General features: G+C 41.9%; 1 protein-coding gene across 4 annotated transcripts; it reads right to left on the bottom strand.

The window, feature by feature from the left end:
- Nucleotides 1–10679: 10679 nt before the first annotated feature.
- On the bottom strand, nt 10680–19118 carry LOC100273468 (uncharacterized). Of its 4 annotated transcripts, XR_561693.3 has the most exons (9): nt 18703–19118; nt 17515–17897; nt 17283–17361; nt 16554–16645; nt 16325–16467; nt 14569–14646; nt 11596–11684; nt 11252–11321; nt 10680–10950 (listed from the first exon to the last, which is right to left on the bottom strand). XR_561693.3 is itself a non-coding variant. In NM_001147905.1 (8 exons), the coding sequence occupies exons 2-7, from the start codon at nt 17824–17826 to the stop codon at nt 11639–11641; spliced, it is 750 nt and encodes a 249-aa protein (NP_001141377.1). In that variant the 5' UTR covers nt 17827–17869; nt 18703–19091; the 3' UTR covers nt 10692–10950; nt 11596–11638. The 4 variants fall into 4 exon arrangements, 2 of the variants coding, with proteins under 2 accessions (NP_001141377.1, NP_001159007.2); XR_561692.3 differs by having other exon boundaries at nt 11252–11684; NM_001147905.1 differs by lacking the exon at nt 11252–11321 and having other exon boundaries at nt 10692–10950; nt 17515–17869; nt 18703–19091.
- Between the last annotated feature and the right edge of the window lie 7184 nt (nt 19119–26302).

The following is a 26302-nucleotide window of genomic DNA, read 5'->3' as shown; positions in this document are numbered from 1 at the left end:
AAGCATGGAGTTTGCTCCCCCTTCTCAAGTGTTTATCCAGAACCGAAGGTATAGAACTAATGAAGGAGATACATGCAGGATTGTGTGGATCTCATATTGGGTCTAGGCTTTTGCTGGGAAAGGTTTTTAGATAGGGATTTTACTGGCCGAAGGCAGCTTCGGATGCAGCAAATCTGGTCCAAAAGTGCGAAAATTGTCAAAATTGTGCAAGGGACCAAAAACAACCTTCGTCATTAACTCAGTTAATACAACCAACTTGGCCATTACAAAGATGGGGCCTGGACTTGTTAGGCCCACTTCCACCAGCACAAGGTAATTTGAAATATGTCGTGGTGGCGGTGGAATATTTTTCTAAGTGGATTGAAGCAAAGTCTTTGGCTACAATAACTTCGGTTACAGTCCAGAAATTCTTCTGGCAAAATATTGTTTGTTGCTTCGGCGTGCCGAAGGCTATAACTGTGGACAATGGAATACAGTTTGATGTCGAAGCTTTCAAAGATTTCTGCGACCAGATTGGCACGAAGATTCATTTTGCATCAGTCAGGCACCCGGAGTCAAACGGGCTGGTCGAAAGAGCAAATGGTATCATAATGACGGGAATAATGAAGTTAATATTCAATCAACCTAGAGGAAAGTGGCCAGAAGAGTTGATTAAAGTGGTGTGGAGCCACAATACAACTGTATCAAGGTCAACTGGTTTTACACCTTTCAAGTTATTGTTTGGTGACGAAGCTATAACCCCAGAAGAAGCTAAGACAGGGTCAATTAGAACAGTAGCTTCAGCAGAAGACGAAGCTGATTATTCTGTGGCAAAAGATGCTATAGAAGGGACCACACTTCAGGCTGTGGAAAATATCAATAAATATCAAGCCGAAACAATAAGATGGCGTGACAGAAAAGTTCGGCTGAAAAACATTAAGCCAGGGCATCTGGTACTTCGGAGAGTGGCCAATCCAGACATAGTAGGCATGCTACAGCTGAAGTGGGAAGGACCCTTTCTGGTGGTATCTTCGTCAAGACCCGGTTCTTACAGATTGAAGGATATGGACAGCAACGACATTCTTAGATCTTGGAATGTGGATGAGCTTCGACGATATTATGTGTAACTTGGTGTAATCTTTTTCATTTTTCCTATGGCACCCTTTTCCTTTCAAAAGGGGGAGAAAGGTTTTTAATGGGGCCATAGTTTGTAATTTTTCCTTTCTTATCCAGCTCTACGAGAGCAAAATCCCCCAAAAATATGTAAAATGTAAAATCTGAGCATGCACCATCGAGTGCAAAGAGAAAAAAACAGGGAGAAGCTCAAAAGTCGTCCCTAAGGGGATGCAGAGCACGACGAAGCTACAAAAAGTCGTTCCTAAGGGAGCACAGCGTAAGTTTTCTGCTCAAAAGTCGTTTCTAAGGGAATGCAGAGCCAAATACCGCCGAAATATAAGGCGAAGAAGTTCAAAAGACGTTCCTAAGGGAATGCAGAACTTACACCGAAAAGTCAACGGTGATACCGCCGAAATAGAAGGCGAAGAAGTTCAAAAGATGTTCCTAAGGGGATGCAGAACTTACACCGAAAAATAAGCGGTGCAGCCGAAAAATAAACGGCAAAGAGATTTCAGTCATTCCTAAGGGAATGAGGAGTTTTGATGTGGCTTCGTAAGCATGTGTCTGGACATTCATTTGCACAATACATCACATCATTCATTGCATTCATATACATTTATTTAGACATACATAGGATCATCATCATCATATCATACAGATACAGACAATTGCTTCGGCTATAAGGATAACGCTTCGGCGAAAGGAAAGGAAGTAGATTTATGCTTCGTTGTGTATGAAAAGAAGGGAAGGTGTTTCGGCTCAAAAAAACACAAGTTTCGTCCACATCAAAGCAGTTCATACATGGATGGAAAGGTAAAATTATATTACAAGGTATGGACAAATTTACATAGTAGTATCTGATTCTTAAATTACAATATTCTTTACAAGTATAATCCAAAAATTTCTCCAGAGTTTTTTCACAGCAATGTCTTCGGCTTCATCACCATCCGATAAGCTTCGGATCATCCGCCAAGCTTCGGCTCATTGCTCCTCGGCTTCGTCATCCTGTACATAACAAAGTGTTATAACGTAAATTCAAAGTTTCAAGTAAAAGGTAAGCATAAGGTATGAGTTTATTACCGGTTTAAGGTGACTTCGAGCTTCGTCACCAGCCAAGCTTCGTCCACCCTTTGCCCAAATTTGAGTTACGAATCTGTTCCCAATGCTTCGGGCCAGGCCGAGGATGTCATTCAAGTCCGCTGGTGATAAGCTGAAGTTCGGCCTATTTACAATGCCCAACTATGACTTCATCAAGAGCATCAACCTCGCCTTCAATATGATCAAAGATGCCTGGCAGGTTTTCAGCTGAAGGTTTAAACTTTTCAGAACTGGCTCCAACTGAGTTGAAGACTTCCTTCAGTCGTTGCACCCAACGGTTGCCAAAGTTCAGACATTTATCTTGAAGTTCCCTCAATGACTTTTGCAAGTTCGAACATTTTACAACTTCAGCTTCAAGCTTCGCATCAAAATCCTTCTTCTCTTGTTCGAATCTTTTTGATTTTGTGAAGAGTTCACTGTTTAACCTAGCAATCTCGGCTTGAGCTTCTGCCAGTGAACCCTCCATTGTCTGAAGCATGAAATCTTTTTTCTCCAAAGCAGCTTCGTGCTCTTTAATTTTCCCCTCTAAGCCCTCAATTATAATTTCGTTTTTCTTGTCCTCGAGGTCTTGTTGCATCCTCAAGGTTTTGCTTAGCAGTAGACTCTGAAAAAATAACCTTCGTCAGGAGTAACCTTCATCTCAAAAACAATAATAAAGTTAAGGTAAGAACTTTACCTTAAAATTAGAATAAAACAAGCTGCCGATGATATGTTGCCGCCGGTATCTGCTGAGGTCGGCCTCAAGCTTTGGAAAGCCAACACTTTTCGATAGAGTGCTGACAACCTTCGCCCCAATCTGGTCCCGGAGGCATCCTAAACTCTCTTCGGCAACGCCACCAAAGAGCAATGCTCCTGGTTGATAGCCGCATGATATTGCATAATCCCTCAACTCTTCCTTCTCAGCCTTAGACAGCTTTTGGCCAAGTATGTTTTGAAAATTAAAATCCTCTTCCTCCGAAGTCTCTTTGGCAACCTCCTTCTCTTTCGCGGGCACTAGGGCCAGGGCCTCTTCGGCAGCTGTAGCAGCTTCTTTCGCGGTCATGTTCAAAATCATCTGATCAATATCAGAAAAAGCGCCTTCTAGATTGTATCTTCGCCCGTCTCAGCTTCGATAGTTACAGCTTCGGCGGGGGCAGCCTCGGTTGCTGCGGTATCTTCGGCAGCTGGTATTTTTGACAATGAGGTCGGCGGTGGCGTTTCTTCAATAGCATCAAAAACAGTAATGATCCTCCGCCTTTTTTCCGCATGCTTCTTGATTGCCGCAGGCTCCTTCTTCTTCTATAAAAGCTTCATCAGTTGTGGCCCTAGTGGACTTAGCTTGAGAGGTAAAGATTCGATCATTACCTTTAAAATTTCCTCCACATCAACGGCAGGAGGCGTTGAAGGAATTTCTTCCTCTATATCAGTTGTTTTTGGCTTCGTAGCCAAAGCTTTTCTTTTCTTTGGAACAACCATCTTCGGCTCAGGGCTAGATTTCTTCTTTTTCAAAGCTTTATCATCTTCTTCTATCATTCTAGCAGCTTGCCTCTTCATTATGCTGACAACTCTTTTTCGCTTTGGCCCTTCGGCACCCTTGTTTAACCGTTCATAGTCAGGATATTCAAATTTCAGGGCATCCATTACCCGGTTCAGCCTTCGTTTCGGTCGGGTGCCAAAGGTCGCGGTCATCAATTGATCTTCTTTCTTAGTATAGTTGCCCAAGATTTCATTGCACATAGCTTCAATCGTATCCAACCATTCTTGGCAGGGTTATTTGAAATGTTTCTTGAACTTGAAATGATAGGGCAGTCAAACAAGTTCATTCTTTTTCTTTTCTCCTTTAAGCTTCGGTATATTCCATTCCTTTAACGTCGGAAATACTATATTGGCTAGGTATTCCTGTACCAAATCTCTAGTACCAATATGCTCAAACACAACTCGAAATTCGCCCACAGCTTCTCGGCATGGTGACCTGTGTAGCATGTTGCACAAAGGCCTAGTTAACCCGAAGGTTAGGTCCAGTGGGCTCTGAACTATCTTCTCCTTCTTATCATCAACCTTAACATAAAACCACTCATTCTTCCAGCCGGTTGGCCATTTGGTGCGATACCTGACCACCGGAGTCTTCATGTCTTTGTGGTAAGCAAAGTTGTAACAGCCGAAATTCTCATGTAGCCCATCTTCTCTAGCCTTCCTCTAATAATGAAGATCGTGCACCCTGCAGAAAGCTTTGGCAAGCGGCTCCACTCATTGGCTTCGAAGAGCCCAGATAGAGATGCTGAGCCTAACGATGGCGTTAGGAGTCAGCTGATGAAGATAAATTTCGAAATCCTTCAAAACATCCCCAATCATCTCATGCAAAGGAAACCTCAATCCTGCTTTGAAGAAGCTTCTGAAAACTACCACCTCATCATTTTCTGGCTTCGGAGTAGTTTCTTCCCCGCCAAAACGAATCAGCTTCTTCTCGGCTTCCCCGAAGTAGCCTAGCTTTATCATCATGGGCATATCAGCTTCGGAGACAGTCGACTTTCCAAAATCCAAGTGGCTGGTTTTGGATGGCATAATGGTATTATAATCTATCTCTTCTTCACCAGCATCACCCTCTTCAATATCAGCCTGTTCAGCTTCGGCAGCAGATGCACCTTCGTAAGAGGCACCCTTTGTCACAACCAGTCCCGACTGCCTCATTACTTTGGAGATTGGGGCAGTCTCAGCAGCTTTGGCCTCCTCTCCGTCACGCGTAACTCTAGCTGTTGAACGCACTCTGGCCATTTGATACTGAATTTCTTGCGGTTTTTACGAAGTTGATGACTTTTTGTAATTTCACCGAAGCTCCCTCTTATGACGAAGCTAAGCCAAGACGATGCTCTGATTGAGAATACGATGAAAAAGCTTCGGCTGTGGTCAAATTTTTCGGTAGCACAACAGGGCAATAGTAATAAATGTTGTGGTAACTTCACACCTACCTGTCTGTTTATATAGTGCTGCAGGTAGGAAGGTAAATCGTCAAGCCGCTTGTACCCACTGAACAGTCGCCCGCACCCACTGAATGGTGGACCATAGGGCGCGAGAGGATGAATCACCAGATCGCACGTACCCGTTGTATGGTGGGACCACCTTGCACTCGAAATATTTAAATCGTTTCTCGACAACAAGCTCAGGGAAGGTGTTTTTCGGACCTTCGGCATTCCGAAGCCTAAGAGAATTTTTCACGGGTCGAGCTCATTACGAAAACGATCTGGCACCGTGAAGGGGCTACTGTTGGGGGTCTACTTCGTTACCGAAGGTCCTGTAAGAAGAAACACCTTCGAAAGATCAACATAGAAGCAAAGTCGAAGCTATCATCCGGGAAGCTTCAGCATAGTGACACGCCTCAAGACAAAGGGCGGCACCGACTTAAAGATGAAAAGACCAATTGGCCCATGATAATCTATGTCATGATTGTAACCGATTATAAAGAACACAAATGTAAATCCACATAGGCTGCGCCCTGTGCCTATTAATAGATGAACAGTACCCCTGTACTGTTCATGCTGACTAGTACTCGCTCGTGCATTACGCTTGTACTATTTCCTTCTGTCAAGCCGAAGGTACAAATATAGTTCTATATTATTACTGTTTATTCATGATATAATCAAGTTGAATTGATAATATTATATAATTATTCACGTTGCTTTCTATGTCTTACATGCTGCTTCTTTCATTAATATATACTGCAATCATGAAGGTATGTCCTTCATGACCTTCGTCTAAAGATCATTATACCCTAAGGGAGATAATGCTTCGAAGGATGAAGGGATTTAACCTTTAACATTTTATGTTGCCTTGTTCTTAATTCGTAGCAATTGAGAACAAGTCCCCAACAAAATTCTTAGAACAAAACCTATGCAAATAACTTAACTAGATTGTGCAAAGTAGGTTTAGAGATGGCAATGGGTACCCGAAACCCGAAACCCGATGGGTTTTTACCCCATTAGGGTACGGGTTTGGGTCAATTTTCATACCCATGGGTTTGTTAATGGGCATAAATCTATACCCGACGGGTTTATGGGTACGGGTTTGTTCCTATAGTACCCAAACCCGTGAACCCGTGGGTTGTTTAAACCTGACCAAACCTAGTGCATATTGCCATTTTATTTTATAAATGAACAACAAACTTGTTATTCCTTATTTACTTCATAATTTTTATCAATTCGTGAATGTATCAGTAGTCGGTTAGAGTGTTGCTTGCTTGCTATTATAGTTTTTACTAGTGTTATATATGTGGTGGATGGATAACTTAGTGCAAGGTCACTTAATTATACAACTTATTATTTGTATTTCATTCTCTATACTAATAATATTTATACCAAATCATGAACTTGTTGTTCATTACATAGATTTTGGATCATGATATCATTAATCATTACGATACTTATTGATTATGAGAAGAACAAGTATATTGGAGATGAAACCCGCGGGTAACCCATGGGTACCCGCTAACCCGATGGGTATGGGTTTGGGCAAAATCTCAAACCCGTCATGGGTACGGGTTTTTTAATGGGCATAAATATTTTTCACGGGTACGGGTTTGGGATGGCAAAACCCAGCGGGTTTGTACCCGTTGCCATCTCTAAGTAGGTTTTGTCTATGTGTTGATATATCGACCGCAAAAAAGAGTTTTGCAACCTAAGTTCCAATCCTAAATATCTTAACTAGAAAGGAGAGATTGAAACTTAAGTACTTAATGTAAATAAGGAAGGTAAAGAGCAAAGGTAGAGAAAGCAAACTCTCGTGGATGACGCTGGTATTTTTACCGAGATGTACGGAACCATGTAAGGTCCCGACTAATCCTCGTTGGTGCCCTACGCAAGGGCCAAGCACCACAGTCGCGTAACTCCGTAGAGAGCCACATGCCTTCTCAACACGCAAGTGGTGCTCCATTTTCGGCTCCTCTCGGACGCTCCCCGCCGTCTCCACTATCAAGCTTTCAGCCGAAACGCCACGGGTCTCGTTCCCTCTGGTACACGGTGGTGGTCGTGACACAAACTCGGTTGTCACGGTCTCACAAGACTCTTGCCCCACTTGGTACAATATTACAACGGCCCACGCAAGAGCCGAGGGGTTTTGAGGGTTTTTCTAAACTCACTCAACTAACTAGGAATCACCTAGAGCAAATGCATAAGCGGTCTAACTAATCTAAGCACTTTGCAAAGCATCTACGCTAATCACCGAATGATTCTATTAAGCACTTGGGTGTTTGAGCACATGAAAATGTCTATAGCATGTATTGGTATGATGCTTGGGCTCCCACACCTTCAAATGGTCGGTTGGAGGGGTATAAATGGCCCCCCCTCAATTATAGCTATTGGACAGAAAGTTGATTGTTCTGTCGTCGGGCGCACCGGACAATCCGGTGCACACCAGACATGTCTGGTGCCCCGGCCACGTCAGTCGATCGTTGAGAGCTACTACTACTGACCGTTGGAAAAGGTATTGGCGACTGTTGGCTAGACTATCTAGTGCACACCGGACAGTCCGGTGCTACAGCTCCCGAGAGTCCATTTGAGGAACTCTCTACGTGGCCACACATCGGACAGTCCGGTGCGCCACCAGAGCGCTGGCTGACTACCCACTTCTTGGATTTATTCACTGTTTTCTTAAGCTTCTTTTGGTCTTTAGTCTTGGACTTGTGCTTGATATTTATTGAACTTCTAAGCATCTTTTAGGTCTTCTTTTGAGGTGTTGCATCCTTAGAGCCTCAGCCCAATTCTCTTCGCATCCTGTGAACTACAAACTCAAACACTTGCAAACACATTAGTCTGTAGGTTATGTTAAGCATCAAACACCAAAATCATTTAGCCAAATGGGTCGAGATCCATTTTCCTTACAGTTCCTTATAGTCTTGATGTTTTTTGAGATATCGGAGAGTCAACACTATCTACTAATCCTTGTTGGAGTATCTATGTAAGGGTGTTGTTCCCCCCTTGGTTAGTGCAAGGACTAAGTGCTCTCTACGAGCTGGTTCTTTGTGTCTCTAATACAGTGAACTGCTCGCAAACCAGCTCAATCCACATTGGAGCTCTCTGGTATGTTTACATACCTTAAGGCTCATACACAATGGTCCAACGTTCCTTTTCACGAGATCCAACGATCATGCTTTCTTTATCATTCCATATAGAGGTGTAGAACCTTTTATATTGGTGTGAAGACCCTGATTTTTAGGGTCTAATCCTTCTAAAACATTCCAAACACTTCTATATTTGAAACCTTTGTGGATAGATGTTGACGCCGATCTGGGCGCCAATCACTGCGAGGTGTACTGGCGGCAGCGCTCTCTACGGCAACGTGAACAGTCTGTAGCCTCGGGCTAGACGATCCGCGGCCTGCGACAAGAGCAGGGTCTTCTCCGCACCGAAGCCAGACGGTCCGTACCTGATGGCCGGATGGTCCACATGTGCGTAGATAACACGGCGTTCGCCAACAGCACCTGGATCTAACCCCCTGGAAGGGACCCCGTCAGAAAGGAGAGATTCTAAGGTTTGTCTTGGGGTCGGTATGCCACCCAAGACGCCTCTAGACGACATAGAGCCGAAGAGAGGTGAAATCGGGGATGAGAGGACTAAGCTACTGCTACTCCAAGGGCATGAAAAGTAGAAGAATGATAAATAATTTGATTGGCTCGATTGTTGTGTTCAGTCGTCCATACCGCTTCAAATATATAAGGAGATAGGTCTACACCCATTCCTAGGGTTCTCCAATAGCTCCCACGAGTTTAGAGGGATAAACATGAGAGAAGAAAGGAGCTTAACCGTCTGATCGAATCCTATCGATGACCGTCCCGGCCTCAAGGTCGGACTGTCCGGCCGCGCCTAGTGCCACAAATGGTGCTCAACAATAGGGTTTGTTCAAGATTACTTTAGGGTCTCATCTGAGCTATCTAGAGCTAAAAACAATTTGTGTGCATCATACTAAATTTATTATGTTCATCACCTAGTCAAACTATTAGCTCATAACCTTTTATAGTATGGTTAAAGGAAAAAACAAAGTCTTAAAATGTTCTATGTGTCTCTTAACTAGTCCATCTTTAAACTTGTCATCCATCTTTAACCCTTCTTTAACCTGGTCATCTATACTTAAAAAGGCGTAAAAAACATTAATTGTCTAGATTAAATTGTCTCTAAAAACATCACAATAATCTTATGTCGTTATTAATTACCAAAACCATTGAAAATCTATATGTTTTTTCTTACCAGGGCCATGCCAAAAAGGTTTGCTACTTATGTGTGTTTTTTCCTTTAAAAACAAACCAACTATTAGCCTAAACCGAGACATTTTTTTACGAATTTCGCATGGATTTATGGTGTTCGATTTATAGGTCAGAGCAAGACCTTGTCTATACTCAACGCCTAATACTAAAAAGGGTAAAATGGTTCTTCCATCTGTCTTCTTTAGTTGCTACAAAATAGTATCACGTTTTTCCGGAATCGTATTTGGCTTGAACTTGCTAGTTAGAACAATACGCTTTTATGCGATGCTGTTGTTGTTTGTGCTCTAGAGAGAGATTCGGTCTTGCCAATTGGGGATAGATTTGAGCAGGAGCACCTTGGAGCGCAAACCACAAACGTTCGGCCCATGGTTTGCTTATAGTTAGGGATGGAAACGGATCGAATATGCACGAATATGAATTCGAATGTCACAGTTTACCATATTTTAGTCTGAATTCGGATACAAATTCAAATATCTTCGGATACAAATACAAAACAGATAATCAAATTCGAATTCTTATTCAGATATTTACTCAATTCAACTCAGACAGCATACCCTAAAATTTAACATATGTATATATGAATTTTTATTTAAGTATAAGTTTATGATAGTCAATAGATACTTAAAACAAACTTAAATTAAAATAGATTTCTCGTGATCCTCCATATCCAAGTCAATAAAACTATATAAATAATATTTTTAAACTATCAAAGCATGTAACAAAAGATAAACAACAACACGTGATATTTAATAACTGGCATTTGTACAAATACAATCAAATTAGAATTGATATAAAATAGTAAATGTAACAAGAAAAACAAATTTTTCATTCTAAAATAAATGAATGTCCTATATAAATGTGTGTACCAAAACTTAAATAAAAACATGAAAAAATTTATCTATATATTACAAAGTGGGGAGTTATAGTTGAATGTTTATGAAACTTCGTTCAAATATGTTCATTATATAGATAAAATGGAGAGTTATAATTAAATGTTTATGAAATTTATTGAATTTTATTATTTAATATCATTAGAAATATAATGTTAATATATTTATCTATTTATATATAAATATTTTTTAATATTTTAAATGATATATATATATGTATCTCTCATTTTTTTAGTATATTATTAAACTTAAAATCATTTTTAATTAATAATTAGTGATAAAGTTAAGTTTGAAATGGTTTCATTAAACATATTTTTTCACGAATACGGATAGTATAAGATGTTTCATGGTTTTTTCGAATACAAATATAGAATCGGATAGAGAAAAGTATTATAAATCAAATTCGAATGTATACATTTGACATCCATATTGAAATCGAATAAAGATACGGATATCCATATTAACGGTTTCAGCAAATACGAATAATTCGGATCTCCAGACATCCATTTCCAGTCCTACTTATAGTGGTCTGATCGATGATGCACAACAGCATGAGGCTCATCTCATATTTTCCCTCATATTTCAAATCTCTAACCATTGCAGCTGCAAAATAGTGTTTTCCACAACCATACGCACGACCTGATAACCATAGCTTGATTAGATGCAAAGGGGCATAAAAGATTATAACAGTAGGGTCTAATGATATTTTACACATCCAATCTCATCTCATATTTCATATCTCTCTAACCAGTGCAGCTACAAAATAGTGTTTTACATGATCATATGCACGACCTGAGCCTAATAGATGCAAAGGACATAAAAGATGAAAAAGTAACAAATGAATGATGGTGAATGCATCATAAATATTATGAATGGGTAAAACTGGTATGACAGCACAGTTGGAGTTCTAGGAAAAAATAATAATCTGTAATGAAATTACATGGTATAGTTCCCTTTTTCAACCCGACGACTGAAACATGGCCACAAAACCTTAATTTGGTGCACTAATCCTACAGAGTTCATAAAGTACAACATAAGTATATCACCATTTGCCTCATTGTACAACAACTAATAAAAATATTTGGAAAAAAACAGATGGTAGGCGGTAGGCCAGTACTTTCCAGAGATATTTTATTCAAGCGCTTATACCATAAATAAATCGGGAACTTCAACAAGCACTAATGGAATATCGAGACAAACATTTGAGAGCAGCAAAAACCCAGCAGAACCGAAAAAACTCAAACTGCAGTCTTGAGGAAGCAGCTAGAACAGGCAGCAACATACCCTGCAACAAACGAGTCCAACAATATGAACCAGCAAAAGCAAGCTATAGCACACCAGGGTGAACTGCAGATTCTTTCTGAGTTTTGCACCTGACACACAAAGGTAAATTCACAGTCAGAACCAGTGAGCAATTTGCTTCATTTGGAAAATAGATAGCAAACAGTATGCAGGATAAATAGAGAAACAGTATTAGAGGCACTGTCATACGATATCCTAGTAGTGAATAATTGCAGTGAGACCAATATCTTTTGCAGGAAGAATAAATTCATTGTCAAATATGACCAAGGTCATCGTGAATTATTACTCAAGAGTCAGGGCAAGATCCCATCTACAATTCACATTAACCCAACCTAGACGTGGCTCTGGAAGGTATGGACCCAACTGACCAAAAATAATTGCTATATCAAAACCTATACAGAAGGAATTTATTTCACTCAATCTAAACAAGAATTTAAGAATTTCAGCCACTAAGCAATACAGAACCATAAATTTGTTTAGGGCTACTTCAATAGTATGAGAAATCGAACAACAAAATGCAAATTTTGTGAAAACAACAGAAAACTAAATGCAAATCTTAAGTCATAAACAGAGAGAAATTTTATTTCCTTTTTTTGCAGTAACTTTTTTTGTTTGTCTCAAATACACAGAACTGTGTATCATTGCATTAAGAAGAGAACTTAAAGTACAAAAATAACATGGCACACCCGCACAGATGCACGGATTACTTTTGCAGTATTGCATTGATTGTCTTGCCAAAGTTCATTAAGATTAAGAATAGAAATATTCAGACGATAAATGTTTTAAAATGCTACAAATATTATCGCTTTGCTACAGTATCTAGAATTAGCTAATAAGAACACCTCGGCATTTATATGAGCATAAAGGCAAAATATTGAACGAACCATACAACAACAAAGCCTTTTTGTCCCAAGCACGTTGAGGTAGGCTAGAGATGAAACCCCATATGAAAACCTCAGAACTCAACCCCCAAAGAAAAGAAAAGGGAGACAAAGGCAAAGGAGAACCGAAAAACGACGAAACGGGGAAACACATAAAAAGAGATAAAACCCACAAGAACCAGCAAGATCTAAAGAGGCACAAGAAAAAGTCAAACGATTAAGGAGGAAAAGCGAAACTACAAATCAGGGTTCTGGCACTTGAATTGCACACTTCCACCCCTTCCTATCCACGGCGAGCTCTTTATCAATATTCCACTCCTTCAGGTCCCTCTTCACAGTCTCTGTCCACGTCAAGGTTGGTCGACCTCTACCTCTCTTCGCATTCTCTGGACGCCTAATTATTCCGATATGCACTAGTGCCTCTTCAGGTCTTCGTTGGATATGTCCAAACCATCTCAAACGATGTTGCATAAGCTTCTCCTCAATTGGCGTCACTCCTACTCTCTCTCGTATATCATCATTCCGGACTCGATCTCTCCTTGTGTGGCCACATATCCAGCGCAACATACGCATCTCTGCCACACTTAGTTGTTGGACATGTCGTCTTTTAGTGGGCCAACATTCTGCTCCATACAACATAGCCAGCCGGATTGCTGTCCTATAGAATTTGCCTTTTAGTTTGTGTGGCACCCGGGGGTCGCATAAGACACCCGCAGCTTGCCGCCACTTCAACCATCCAGCTTTAATTCTATGACTGACATCCTCATCGATGTCTCCCTCCCTTCTGAACCATTGATCCTAAGTAACGAAAAGTGTCTTTCTTGGGTACAACTTGTCCATCAAGACTAACATCACCATCCTCATACCCCATGGCACTGAAATCACACTTCATATACTCTGTTTTAGACCTACTAAGCCTAAAACCTTTTGCTTCCAGCGTCTGCCTCCACAATTCCAACTTTTGTGAAACACCACTCATACTCTCCTCAATAAGTACCACATCGTCGGCAAAAAGCATACACCACGGTTTATCTCCTTGTATGTCCCTTGTGACCTCATCTATCACCAAAGCGAAAAGATAAGGGCTCAAAGCCGACCCTTGATGTAGTCCTATGTTAATTGGAAAGTCATTGGTGTCTCCATTAGGGATGGATCCGGATATTTATTCGGATGTCAATTTTTTGGTCTTCTTTCTTCGATTGTGAACAAATAACATATAGAATTTGCTATGTAAATTTATATTCTTGTTTTTAGCATTGAGGTTATTAATCTTCACAAAAAAATAAACATTAAATTCGTTCTAGATATTTTTAAATAATTGATATAAAATTCGGATGTCTATCCGAATACGGATTCGGATGTTTTTTCACCTTTTTTGTTGTAGGGAGAAAATAATGTACATAAAAAGTATACAAAAATTTATTTAAATACTTCATAATATTCTTCATAACATTGCCAAAAATTAGCTTTAAATTTTATGTATATCTATGCTAAAATATTAGATTTGTGATACAATTCGGATGTTTTAGGAACATCCCTAGTCTCCATCACTTGTTCGGACACTTGTCACAACATTAGTGTACATATCTTTAATAAGATTAATGTACTTTGTTGATACTTTGTGTTTTTCCAAGGCCCACCATATTACACTCCTAGATACTTTGTCATAAGCTTTCTCCAAGTCTATGAAGACCATATGAACATTACTATGAACGAACCATGTGTCACTTAATTCTCTCCATTATGGCAGCTTCGGTAAACATTACTATGGACCTCAAAAGCCACAAGGATACCCCGTACAAGATTGAAAAACAACACAACATGCCAATGGATAGTATGGTGCTAACTAGGGGTGGTAATGAATAGAAATAGAGCCCGATCCTAATCCGATCCTTAAATCTTATAGTGTAAAATTTAGAGCCCATTGTGACCCATAGTGCTAACTGGTACACTTGACTTGAGTACTTGACTAAGAAAATGACAATCCAGACAGACTTGTATATTCAGTTAAATGTTGAGTTACTGACACAATGCACTGCAGTGGAGTTAAACAAAAAGATGTCTTAGTGTATACCTGTTGCAAAACGCACGAGATGCGTAGTTGTGGTTGTTGCAGTTGTTGCACAACCAGTCCCCGTCGCGCCATTTTGCCCTAGCAAGATGCAAGAGCAATGTGATACAGTTGGCTATCCCAGATTCTGTGAGATGGTAGTAAACTATTCTGCAAGTCTTGTGCTATGCCAGCAAAACATATTTGCACAAACCAGAAATTTCCATGAAGCATCCATTGAACAGTGGCAGAACCTTGATCATGAGTTATGGAACTTAAATTTACAACTTATTGTGAGATTTCCTAAAACAGGGTCTATACAGTGAAAACACCAGTTTCAACTTTCAAGTAATGTACTAACATAAATGGACATGTCATTAACACACGAACTTGAAAAAATGATGGTACACACAATTATCTTACCACCCCCACAGTTCCATATCCAGAAGCCATTCCCTCACTGCCCCTAGTTTTCTCAAAAATGTACCACCCGATTTATTTAGGTAGTTTCCTTTAATGTAGATCAGCCATGGGTTTCCTACCTATTCAAACTATTTACAGTTCAAACCTTCTAAGCCAACACCACTGCATTTTGATGAGAAGACCTTCTCACATTGGTCAAGACCCCCCCCCCCCCCCGGAACCCCTGTCCCACCCATACACATTCTATGATGTATAATGTTTCGGTTATTCTTGAGGTGTAGTATTTTTCTATACTGATCACTACCTTGCAAGGTTTTAAAGTTGAGCGACTAGTCGAGAAGTCGGTGCAAAGGTGATAGTCGACCAGAGCCACTTGACTTTCTCTGCTACTCACTCGAATACTCGATTCGTCGACTAGTCGTACCATTTGAGTCGGGCGACTTATTTGGACCTAGGTATAAAAATGTGAACACACCCAACCATCTCAACCCTAGTAAGTAGGATGCTAACGGACAAGTTTCCTACCTTACTTTGGACACCTTTTGCTACCCACTACTCGAATCTCATGCTAGAGGTTATTGGGAAGATAAATGAGTTTAGTGGTTGCATTGCTAAAGCAAAGAAGATAAGCAGATTTATCTATGGACATGTAAGGATTTTTAAGACTTGATGAGGACCAAGACAAATGGTAGAGATCTTGTTAGGCTGAAATGGTAGAGACCAGCAATGGCTGAAATGCGGGCTGCCATGGACCATGCAAAAAAGAGCATCAAGGAAGCTTTGGAACACATAGCAATTAATGGATGAAGTAATTTGTATTGCTGATAAGAGGTGGGACAATCAGATGAATATCAATCTGTATGGGGCATGCACTGTTTTTGCATACAAACAAGTCCTTTGAAATCAGAGAGAACAATAGGAGACTTGCTACAAGACTGTTCAATATTTAATGATGTATTGTAGAAGATGGAGATTAATGAAGATATACTAAACGAGGTGTTTTTTTAGTGTTTCAGCGTGTTTTTAGTATTAGCATATATAGAAAATTATAAAAATATAATCATCGACTAGTCACGACTAGTCTGTCTTAGTCACGACTAGTCTACTAGTCAGTAGCTGCACAACTCGACTTCTAGACTCGAAAACATTGCTATCTTGCAAATAATAAAATTTCTAAGAACCTCTACTGTGATGATGAACATCAAACACGAGTGTTTGGTACCACTTGATTGTTAGCCCTTACATTCTAACATTGTATCAACAATTTGATGAAGTTCATACAAGATAACAAGATTATAATTCATATAATGTATTTAATTTGCAAGTAAAGTATCTTCGAATTAGGTTGAAGCTGTACCCTTTTACGATAAGACCAGACATTCCCTGCCCAGATGGTAATGACATTGAGCTCCCATAGTCAAATTTCGAAAAAGCAGCCTGGCCATTGCTGCTTCCAGCTCCTTGCTCAATACCCAAAAACAAATTATTTGCACCTGCTGTCTGCAACCAAATTAAACAAGAAAATCAATGCCAGAAAGCATTTAGGCAATTAGTCACAACAGTTAAAGAGGGCTACAAATACATACTGAAAGTGGATAATTGTCATTTCCTGGATTTAGCCTTTTATTATCACAGTCGTTTGCCAGCTCCTCTGAGGCTAACCGCTTAGTTCCTAATGCTGAAATAAGCAGAGATTGAGAAGAAAGAAGAAACAATCTGTTAACATCAATCCTAAAATTAACAGGAGCAGTAGCTGTCATGGTACATGAAGGCATCAAGCATAACAAAGATAAAAACAGAGAATGAACAGGACCTGAATGAAACATTGGTCTAAATTTACAATCACCTTATGCTGATCACAAAAACGAATAATGCTCACCAGCCAATAAGCTATATGCAACCTCCCCCCCCCCCACCCACACAAGCACTCACCCACCACCACAAAAACACCCAATACCCACGCAAACCTCAACCAGGGGGTAGCTGATCCCTGATTTTGTTTTTAAGAAGTTGTGCCAATTTTGGAACCTAGACTGGTGATGGGAGTTTCATCAACCCACAGATTCCAACAGTCCAACCAGTGTAACTAGGAAGAATTTGGCATTGAAAAACCCAACCCAACATTTGTGATAGCAGTACTCATTTATTAGCATTGACAATTAGAATGACTAAAAAAGACCTGGCAAGCAATCACAGCATGCACCCTATTGCAATGGTAAGCATGGAATAGTTACTCCAAGTCTCCAACAGAGTAGGTATTTTGCATGGGTTCAATAAAAATAACATTGTGAGAACTGAGGAACCGGTTTTCTTACTGGAAGAGGCATCAGATGTCGTAGCTTTCATTGTTGTGGAGGGAATGCCTGATGGTATAGGTGCACCACACTCTTTGCACTGGAAAAGAGAGATTAAGGAGGGCATTAATGCAAGTAGGAAAAAGTATAATAAAAAACACATTAAAGTTCAAAACGAACAGCCAAAATTGAGAAACATTTGTTAAGGCTAACTATGATATGGAATGAACCAGATTAGCGAATTTACAATTACCTGAGTACGAGATGAATAATTATGAAATCCACAGCTGCAGAGCCAGTCTCCATTACGCCAATCCTTTGGAACACCTGGAAACTGATTTGGGCTGCTGTTGCCAAGTGGCCAACCAGAAGACTGCATCCCATATCTACCAGCCATCCCATAGGACCAGTTTGCATTTGCAAGTAGTTGCTGCTGCAAAGGTGAGTTGGCAGCCATCCCAAAGTTCATCTTATATGCAGAAGCAGAAGCAGCAAGGCTCTGTAGTCTTGCGATATAAGTTGCATAAGCTGGCATAGCCATCCCTGCCATTTGCAATGCTGGCATTGCTGCTTCCTCCTTGGATAGGCCACACTTTTTGCAGTTCTTTCTGGATGCATAATTATTGTTACTGCAACCTATTCATCCATTTGCCGCATAAACCAACCAGCACAGCAGGCAGCAAAACGCACCGAAGGACACGCACACCCACCACCACGATGACCAGCCATCCCGGACAAACCCATAGAGAGGAATAGACACCACGCACACTAGTCATTACTCAGCACACTCATTGGTAATTCTTTCTAATCTTATCTACATATAGCAGCATTAAATGAACAAAATAAACAAAAGGAATCGTCAAAATATTTCTAGCAGATAGTAGCAAGATTGAAGCACTAACAAAAATCATCCAAAAGATACTTCCAGGACAGGAGTCAGAACATGCAGTGCAAAAAAATTTTAAAAAAAATCTAGATCGAAGAGCATGACTATCCTGGCTTGCATAGAAGCTGAAGGGGTGGTCAAATGAAGTTTCTACTTTATTTACACATGCTCAAGGAGGAGTGGTCAAAATAATTTTTAGACTCCCCTCTATTAGTTTAAATGAAGTTTCTACTTCCTTTATTTACACTTTTTCGAGTCTAACTTGCCTTATTAACATCTTCTCTGCATTAATAGAGAAAAAAGTCTAGCTAAGAAGGCTACAGTATTTACCAGGCCTGTAACACCAACGTACTAGATTCAAGTAAGAAGGCTAAAACCAACACAAAAGATGAACAAGGAGGAGAAGAAATGCTAGTTTCACTAAACTATCAATGCGATACATAGGGAATGGATGAGGGCTGCATCTACATGAAGAGACGGCGTAGAAACATGAGAAGTGTAGGTGATTCAGAGCTGGGGTAATAATGAAGGGTAGCGCGGCAGAAGAGGTGTTACCGGTGCAGATCCAGTCCCCGGCACGGGGTAGCCACTTGGAGTCGCGCGGGGTGTTAGGGTCGACGAGGAGGCGCGGCTGCTTGCAACGGTTGCAGAGCGAGCGGAAGGCGTAGTTCCGGTTGCCGCAGCTGCCGCAGTCCCAGTCGCCCTCCCTGCCGCCCCCTCCACCTCCGCCGCCGCCGCCGGACGACGAGCCCGCGCCTGCGCCGCCTCCGCCCCCGGACATCGGGAGGTTACACGAGCTGGGTAGGGACGGGGCTGGAGATGGAGGAGGTGGAGGAGGATTTGGTTGGGTCCGTGGGCGAGGGATTGATTTGGGGGAGAAGACAAGGCCCGGCAGGGGCGGACGCAGAGAACGAGGGAAGCCGGAAGCGAACAAGGATCCGAAGGGTGTGACCAGACTACCAGAGACGCCGATGGGTTCCGGACTTTTAACATGGTAATTATTTATTTTATTACTAGGTGAATGCCCGTGCGTTGCAACGGAATCGTATAATGACACGATAATCTTGGTTTCCATGACACCAATAAATCTAGGTCATGGATCCTGATCATATTCTAGTTGCAAGACAATCTATCATGTCATACATGCAGTATAGTTTAACACAGGATGAGATATTATATATACTTGTACTCCAACATTGTATCATGTATGCAATACAGCTTTCTTCAACATAACAATTGTGTTTCTCTACAGCTTTTCTCCTCTCCGCATACTCTTCTCACTGTTCATCCATCCTACCTTTAACGTCACTCCTTGGATGCTACCACCAGCAGCCCCAGTGCACCAATTAGCAGATACTGCACCAACAAACGACAACAGTCAACCAAAAACACACCAGTAACAGACCCTCCTATTACTTGTAACAAACTCAGCCCAACACAAAAGCACTGGCCATTTGTTTAACACTCCATTTGTTCAACCACTATGTGCCTAATAAACCAGAATGCTCATACCTTGAGGACTGGTTTCTCCGTCATGATGATTGTAAGCCACCCAGCATAAGGCAGATAGCTGCTCAAGTGTTAACATTAAATAACAGGGAACAAGAGTCAGATGGAGTAAACAATCGTTAATCATCAGTCATGACAGTGAATGTAATGTATTCCCTCAAGAGTCAAGTGGGAAGAAAAACTCACCCAACAGCCCGTCCAATGATGTGCTGTCGCTGCAGCCAAAGCTGCCCATGTGCGTACAGGACTCGGTCATCCCCGGGATTATTGTCACCTGATGAGACACAGTTAGTTTATTTCTGTTCTTGAAAATGCTCATGAAGCAAAATAAAGCAGCTGTAAAAAATATGGCTACCTTTCGTGAGAATGTCAGAGTCCACCGTATCATGGCGCTCATGTGGGATTAGAAAAGTTCTGAATGAAGTGAAGAGAAAACCGAGCAGGCTGATCGGAAGGAACTTGATATTAATATATACAGCAATTGATCATGATATTATCAAGGTGTTGTTTCTATGTGTTAATATCTTCTGGATCCAGAAATGTAAATCAGTTGAAGAGTGTGCTAAAGGTATCTGTAAAATTTACATTAGCATATAACAAAATCAGGTCATTTGAGACTTAAACACTTATGCTACCTCCTTTCATATATCGCTTCATTGGATTTATTATGGCAAAAATAAAATGAAGGTAGAAGACAAATTGTTACATGGAAACAGGATGATAAAGAATTTGCACAAGCAACCGCTAATGATAAGAAGAGCTATGAGTACTCCAACTTGAGCTTTGAAATGCATAATAGAATATAATCGAAGATGTCAAATTGATAACCTTTCCCTTGTTTTATGGCTTCTTCACTGTCACACGTATCCCAACTATTTCTATCAAAAATCTTCCCACTTGAAACAGCTTCAGCTAGAGCGGTCTTTATGGCATCAGCATGAGCAGATTTATCCACTGAACTTTCACTGAGATGTAATGGTGAAACAGGCCCTGCTGATCAGAGTTGGTCATCATATTTATGCTGTTTGATAATGGATAGTGGATGCATTACGGAACAACAGCAATCTGGATTTAGTGTGCAAACCCCAGATTTAATACCTTCATCTTCATCGAGCATAGCACCGTAAGGTGTCTTAGGCTCAGTGATCTTCTCTCTTTCTGGTTTGTTTGACTCAATGTCATTTAAATTCTCCTCATTCCATTTGACATGGCCCCTGGAACACATCAATTGTGGTATTTTTGCAGGGCAAACCATTATGTCAGAAAAAGAAGTTGAGACAGCACCACTAACCTTGCCTTCTTGGGTTCTCTAGCTTTCATTGTGTCCTGACAAATGCACGGCAGCTCAAGAAACACAGCCTCAGAATCTGCAATGGGTTACCAGGAAAACATCGTGCAAAGGGAAGTCAGTATAATGTATCACAGGCACCTTGGGATGATCAAAACCCTGTACATCACTATTTACCGAAACCTACATAACTCCACAAGCCCACATCAACCGACAGATACTAAAATCATTTGTTGAACAGAACACGAAGGTTGAACTGTGAACTCTTAGCTGAAGCAGTCGCTGTTAAATCGAAAAAAAATTAACCGTGTAAAACACTGCAGTGTTGTGTTTCCTGTCCGACCTTTTGAGGTTTGTTAAGACTGGGTGTCTGAGCCTTTGTGTTTTGTTAAGACTGGGATGTGTCATGTATTTCAGAAATTGGGATTTTTATGAGATGTACCCGCGAAATCCCTGTCTGTTTCGATTTTCAGATATTGGTTTTGATTTATGGGATACAAACAGGCCCTTGAATTATGGGTAGTAACCCTCAGGCCTCAGCGAGTTCGATATAGCCCGGCAGCAAGAGGATCCTAGGCATGCCAGCAACGCAGACCAGATCCTGGGCGTGCTAGTAACCGGATACACACACAAATCACAGCAACCTAAACCGTGCTTTTCCCCAGTAATTAGTAATTATAGCCAGTTCAATTCACTCGAGAGCAGTAGATTTCGAGGTAGGAAAGGAAACCCAAGGAAGGAAGAAGCTTCAGTTCATATCTTGCTGTGAGCAGCAGCGACTTTGGGCCTGGAGGCCGTCATCCACTGCCTCCCGATGGCCACCAGCTCGCCGGATTCCTTCTTCCGGATCTCCACCACCACCGCCGTCATCTGCACTTTCTGCTCCACCACCCGACCATCCATCTCCACTTCATCCTAGACGCACAACATTTAAGTGTGGTTCATAACCCTTCTTTGCTCCAACCTAAGCAAACTTTGGTTGCCCTGCTGTTACCCCCATTACCCAGAAAGCAGTAACGGTGTTGCTTCTGGGAAACAAAAGCTTCAAAAAGAAGCATGCCCTCTACTTCCCAGATAGAATAGAATGGACCTGAGACCTTTCTTCCTTGTGCTGAAGAATGTGCATCTAATGCTAACTGTGTGCCCGAGGAATTAAAGAGGCTATTACTTGAAAGACCAGGCTCACCAAACTGGACCCGATTTCTGTGAAAGGCTACATCGACGATATGACGAGGAGACAAGCCTCCGGAGGAGAGGAACAGGGATGCTTACATCGAATCGCTACAGGCAGGTTGTTGCCGCCGGCGACGAAACTTCAAGATGCTCAGAAAGGTGCAGAAGTGACTTCTGAGCGCTACTTTTCACACTGGAAAAAAGAAAGAAATTATAAGCCTTACCTAATTTCTCTTTGTCACTATAAATAAGGATTAGGCAGAAAAATAAGATTTGCACAGGTTGCCACAAAAAAAAGGCTTCACAATCTTTGTGTTTTGCTGATTCATGTATTGAATAATGAATACTAAGGTCTGAAATGAAACTCAAACAAAAAACTGAGCTGATCTATCAAGTTATGAATGCTAAGGTTGAAAATGAAACTCAACCAAACTACTGACCTGATCTATCAAGTTATTAATACTAAGGTTCAAAATGAAACCCAAACAAACTACTGAGCTAGTTGCTGCTGCACTTGTTGCTGTTGCAGTATAAATCTAAGTCTGTTTGGCTGTCCGCACAAGCCATATTCAGGCACTCGTAGTGCAATTCACACTTGTTGCTGCTGCAGTATAAATTTAAAAATTCTCACAAAGCTTAAACTTCACCTCTATCAGCTCTCACATGCTTATTGGTTATTATTGCCCACTGTCACAAAAGATGAACTAAAGTTGAGAACGGATACAAAACATCCACCGAGAAGTGAAACAGAGAAACAGTTCAAAGGGGAGCCAAATCGCATTACGGAACAGAAAAGACCATAGGCTGCGACTTACCCTGAGAGCCATATTTTTCAGCTTGTTCATGGCCGAGAACTGCTTCATGCGAGAAAGAACAGCCGAGTCCAGCGGCTTGTCAGGAGCCAAACCACCAACCTGGACCCAAGGATGCCCTAGAAGAGGATAACAAACAACAGCTTCAGCGGAAAAAAATACAGGCAGAAATTGGGAAGCAATGTGACTGATGGTAATTAAGTTAGGAAACTCACGTAGAACATCATGAGCGGTCAGTCTCTACCTCGGGTCCCTGATGAGCATTCTCCTCACAAGATCCTTGGCGCCTTCGGAGACGCTGGGCCATGGCTCCACGTCGAAGTCGAGCCTCCCGTGCAAAACCTCTTCGAATATGCCCTGATCGTTCTCTGCTCCACGAACAAGTGAAGAAGTGCGTGCGTGGTCAGTACAAGAGATCGGCCATGGAATTTTACATGATAATGTCGTATCAGTCTCGTCGATCAATGCACTGCTGAAAAGTGCGTGCGTGGTCATAAGAATAATATATACCAAATATAAAGATCTGGAAATATAATTGTTCCCATAAGAAAACGAAACAAATATAAAGATATTTTCATAACTGAAAACAGGAATAAGTTTAAGCGACATAGAATAAGGGGAAAGACATAGTTGAAGTATGGGAATACACATTTCATGAAGTCATAGTTGAAGTGCACTAACCTGGCGGGCCATATAAAAAAGTGAAAAACTTGATTTTTGGTAAAATATCCGAAGGACACAATGTTGGTGCAATGACAGATGCTAAATGCTCCACTACTTCACTGTGCAAAGGTACTGAATTACCAGAAGAAGCAAAAAAGGAATAAGGGGGGATTGCAGCAGAAGCAGCTCCACCAATTACAAGGGTTGTTTCATTGCAATTAACACGAAGTATAGGTTCCATGCCAGTCACCTAACAATTAATTAAAATATCAACAAACAAGCAGCATGTCTTGGTACCAAAAACATCTCCTCTTGCTAGGAACCTATCAAACTTAAAGTACTCGTTCAAAGCTTGATCTACCATGTCTTGGTACTCACTTCCTCCAAAGGATGAATTTAGGCAATCAGGAATCCTCACAACAGAAACTCGTAAATGCAATGCATATTTAGGCTCTTGAGGGCATGGAAGAAGGTCTAAGTGAAGATAAAGATCACTTCCAGACCTGGCAGTTGCATCAATCTCTTCAGCTCGAGAACAGAACTTGAAAGGGTGCCCTTCTCTTTGAATAAAAAGTTTAAGGCAAGAAACATGCAATCCCAAGTTGAATGCCAAAAGTGGGCTAACATAACCAAAATCTTCATCCATGGATGTAAAACCAGTAGCAGAAAACGTGCGACAAGGTAAGAAGCCCATTCCATGACAGAAGGAGAGGCAGAGACCACTTGGTCAGTATGTTCTGAGCAGGACTTGTCAAGGGACGGGTTACCAAACAATACTGCTTTGACAATCCTCCCAACATTATTGTCAGTATTCTTGACAAGCACCTGCAGATCAGTAGCTGCATATCATGGTCCATGGCTACGAAACTTTAATGGATCCAAACCGACTTGCATCTGCTCAGCAAACGCCAAACGTCGTAAAAGGGAACAGCGTGAATCAAACTTTCTGGCGAGCTGAATCCTGGATCCTCTATTCCGAATTGCACACACAGAATCACATGAGAAAGAAATTAACAGACGCAAAGAGCAAGTTGCAAAAAAGCAGATCACGGCACCTTGAGGAAGGCCCACGGATCCGGGCGGAAGAGCTCCTTGATCTACGGGTACTTGGCCAGGATCTCCCGGCGGCGCGACGCGTGCAGCACGTCCGTGTACGACCAGAAGAAGTACGTCGCCATCACCCCTTCCTCCGCCTCCATCCCAGCGACCATTGCTCCCTCCCACACCCTGGGGCTACGCGAACGGGCGGTGGTTAGCGGACGCAGCCTGATGGCACGGGTGGCGCTGGAGCCCGAATCCTTTTCACGTCGGGCCCTCGCCTGCTTCCTGTTCGGGGAGTCCATGGGCGGGGCTCATCCACCTCCGCACACGGCCGGAGGAGTGGGCGGGGGCGGTCCTCGTCGCTCCCATGTCCAGGATCTCCGACCGGATCCTCCCGCCGTGGCCGCGACCGGATCCGCTGCGTCTGGGGGCTTCTAGGGTTCGGGTGGCGGGCGTCTCACGGGGTGGAGAGAGTGCCTGCGGCGATTCTGGAGGGCATGCGCAAGGGTGGGGCAGAGGTGTGGTCGAGCGGGGCACGCGCAACCTTCCATCCAGCGCGAGCGCGGATCGAGGCCGCCGTTCCCGAGCAGGGACAAGCGCGAGGGAGTTGGGGATGCACGGTTTCATCTTCCATAGAGCGACTTCCATAGAGCAGGGACGAGCGCGAGAGAGACGGCGGGGCTGCGGGGGCGCGGGGCTGCGGGAACGCTGGAACGCTGGGACGAGCGCGGCAGGGGCGTTGGATGCGGATTGGACGTTCTAGATGCGGCAGAACCGTGCACCACGGTTGGCTGTGAACGTCTACATTAGGTACTTAATTAGTAGTAGAGATTAACTATAGCACGAAAATATTGTCTTATGCAAGTTTAATTATTTCCGTGGGAAACAAAGATAGAGAATGTTTCTTCGTTCCTATTTTCATCTCCGTTTATCCATCGGGGAAAGATTTTCTTGTTTACATCCTGGTAGGGAAGAAATTTTATTATTCACGTCCCCTAATAAAAGAATTCCTCGAGTAACCGAAGATCGGGTCCCATTGTTATCTCTAGGCGTGACTGTGTGGCCGAATGTCCGGTTCTACTGTTCTGTGCCGACCCCCACTTACCGGCTCGTATGCCTCAGTGTGTGTGGATATCCCTCAATCCACGTGAGTTTATCTTTCTATATTTATTCTAAATCAAAATATTTAAACTTTGATCAACAATATATGAGGTTAAATTATTTTATAAATCAAGTAATTTTAATTTTATGTATATAACCGGTTAAAGTTAATAGTAATTGATTTAAGACAATTTTAAAACGACAAACTGCGAACACAAGCTTGACTTGTCCCTTATGGTTTAGGTTGATGATGAATGATTGTCAACGGTTAGCACTCTGGGGTATTCAGTGGACTGACCAGGAGTGTGAGATTATGTATGTCCAATCATGTCATTCGACTTGTGGTGTGCAGGTGTGTAGCACAGGGACGGTGGTCGACGACTGACATGAAGGTCATATGGGCTCATGTTGTTGTATCGGTAGGTTGAAAGGCAAGTGTTGGGTCTTGGCTGACAGACAGAAACAACCAGGCGACCAGCCGTGGTGGCTGACACCTGGGACACGCACTTGCGCGAGAACTTAGCGGAGCAGGATGTGTTTGTTGGCATGGTCGAGGACTAACGGGACA

This window comes from Zea mays, chromosome 2, assembly GCF_902167145.1.
Source record: "Zea mays cultivar B73 chromosome 2, Zm-B73-REFERENCE-NAM-5.0, whole genome shotgun sequence".
In the NCBI taxonomy this organism is placed as follows: Eukaryota; Viridiplantae; Streptophyta; class Magnoliopsida; order Poales; family Poaceae; genus Zea; species Zea mays.
Note: the sequence above shows the minus strand (reverse complement) of the source record. Positions and strands in the feature narration are given on the sequence as shown.

Bases quoted from the DNA above. Each gene is read 5' to 3' on its own strand.
- LOC100273468 (NM_001165535.2), bottom strand. From the start codon at position 18,928: ATGTCCGGGGGCGGAGGCGGCGCAGGCGCGGGCTCGTCGTCCGGCGGC. The intron at 17,898-18,702 runs GTAACACCTCTT...ATGGATGAATAG, and splicing joins CGGGGACTGGATCTGCACCG to GTTGCAGTAACAATAATTAT. The intron at 14,647-16,324 runs GTACAGCTTCAA...GCATCTTGCTAG, and splicing joins TCTGGTCTTATCGTAAAAGG to GGCAAAATGGCGCGACGGGG.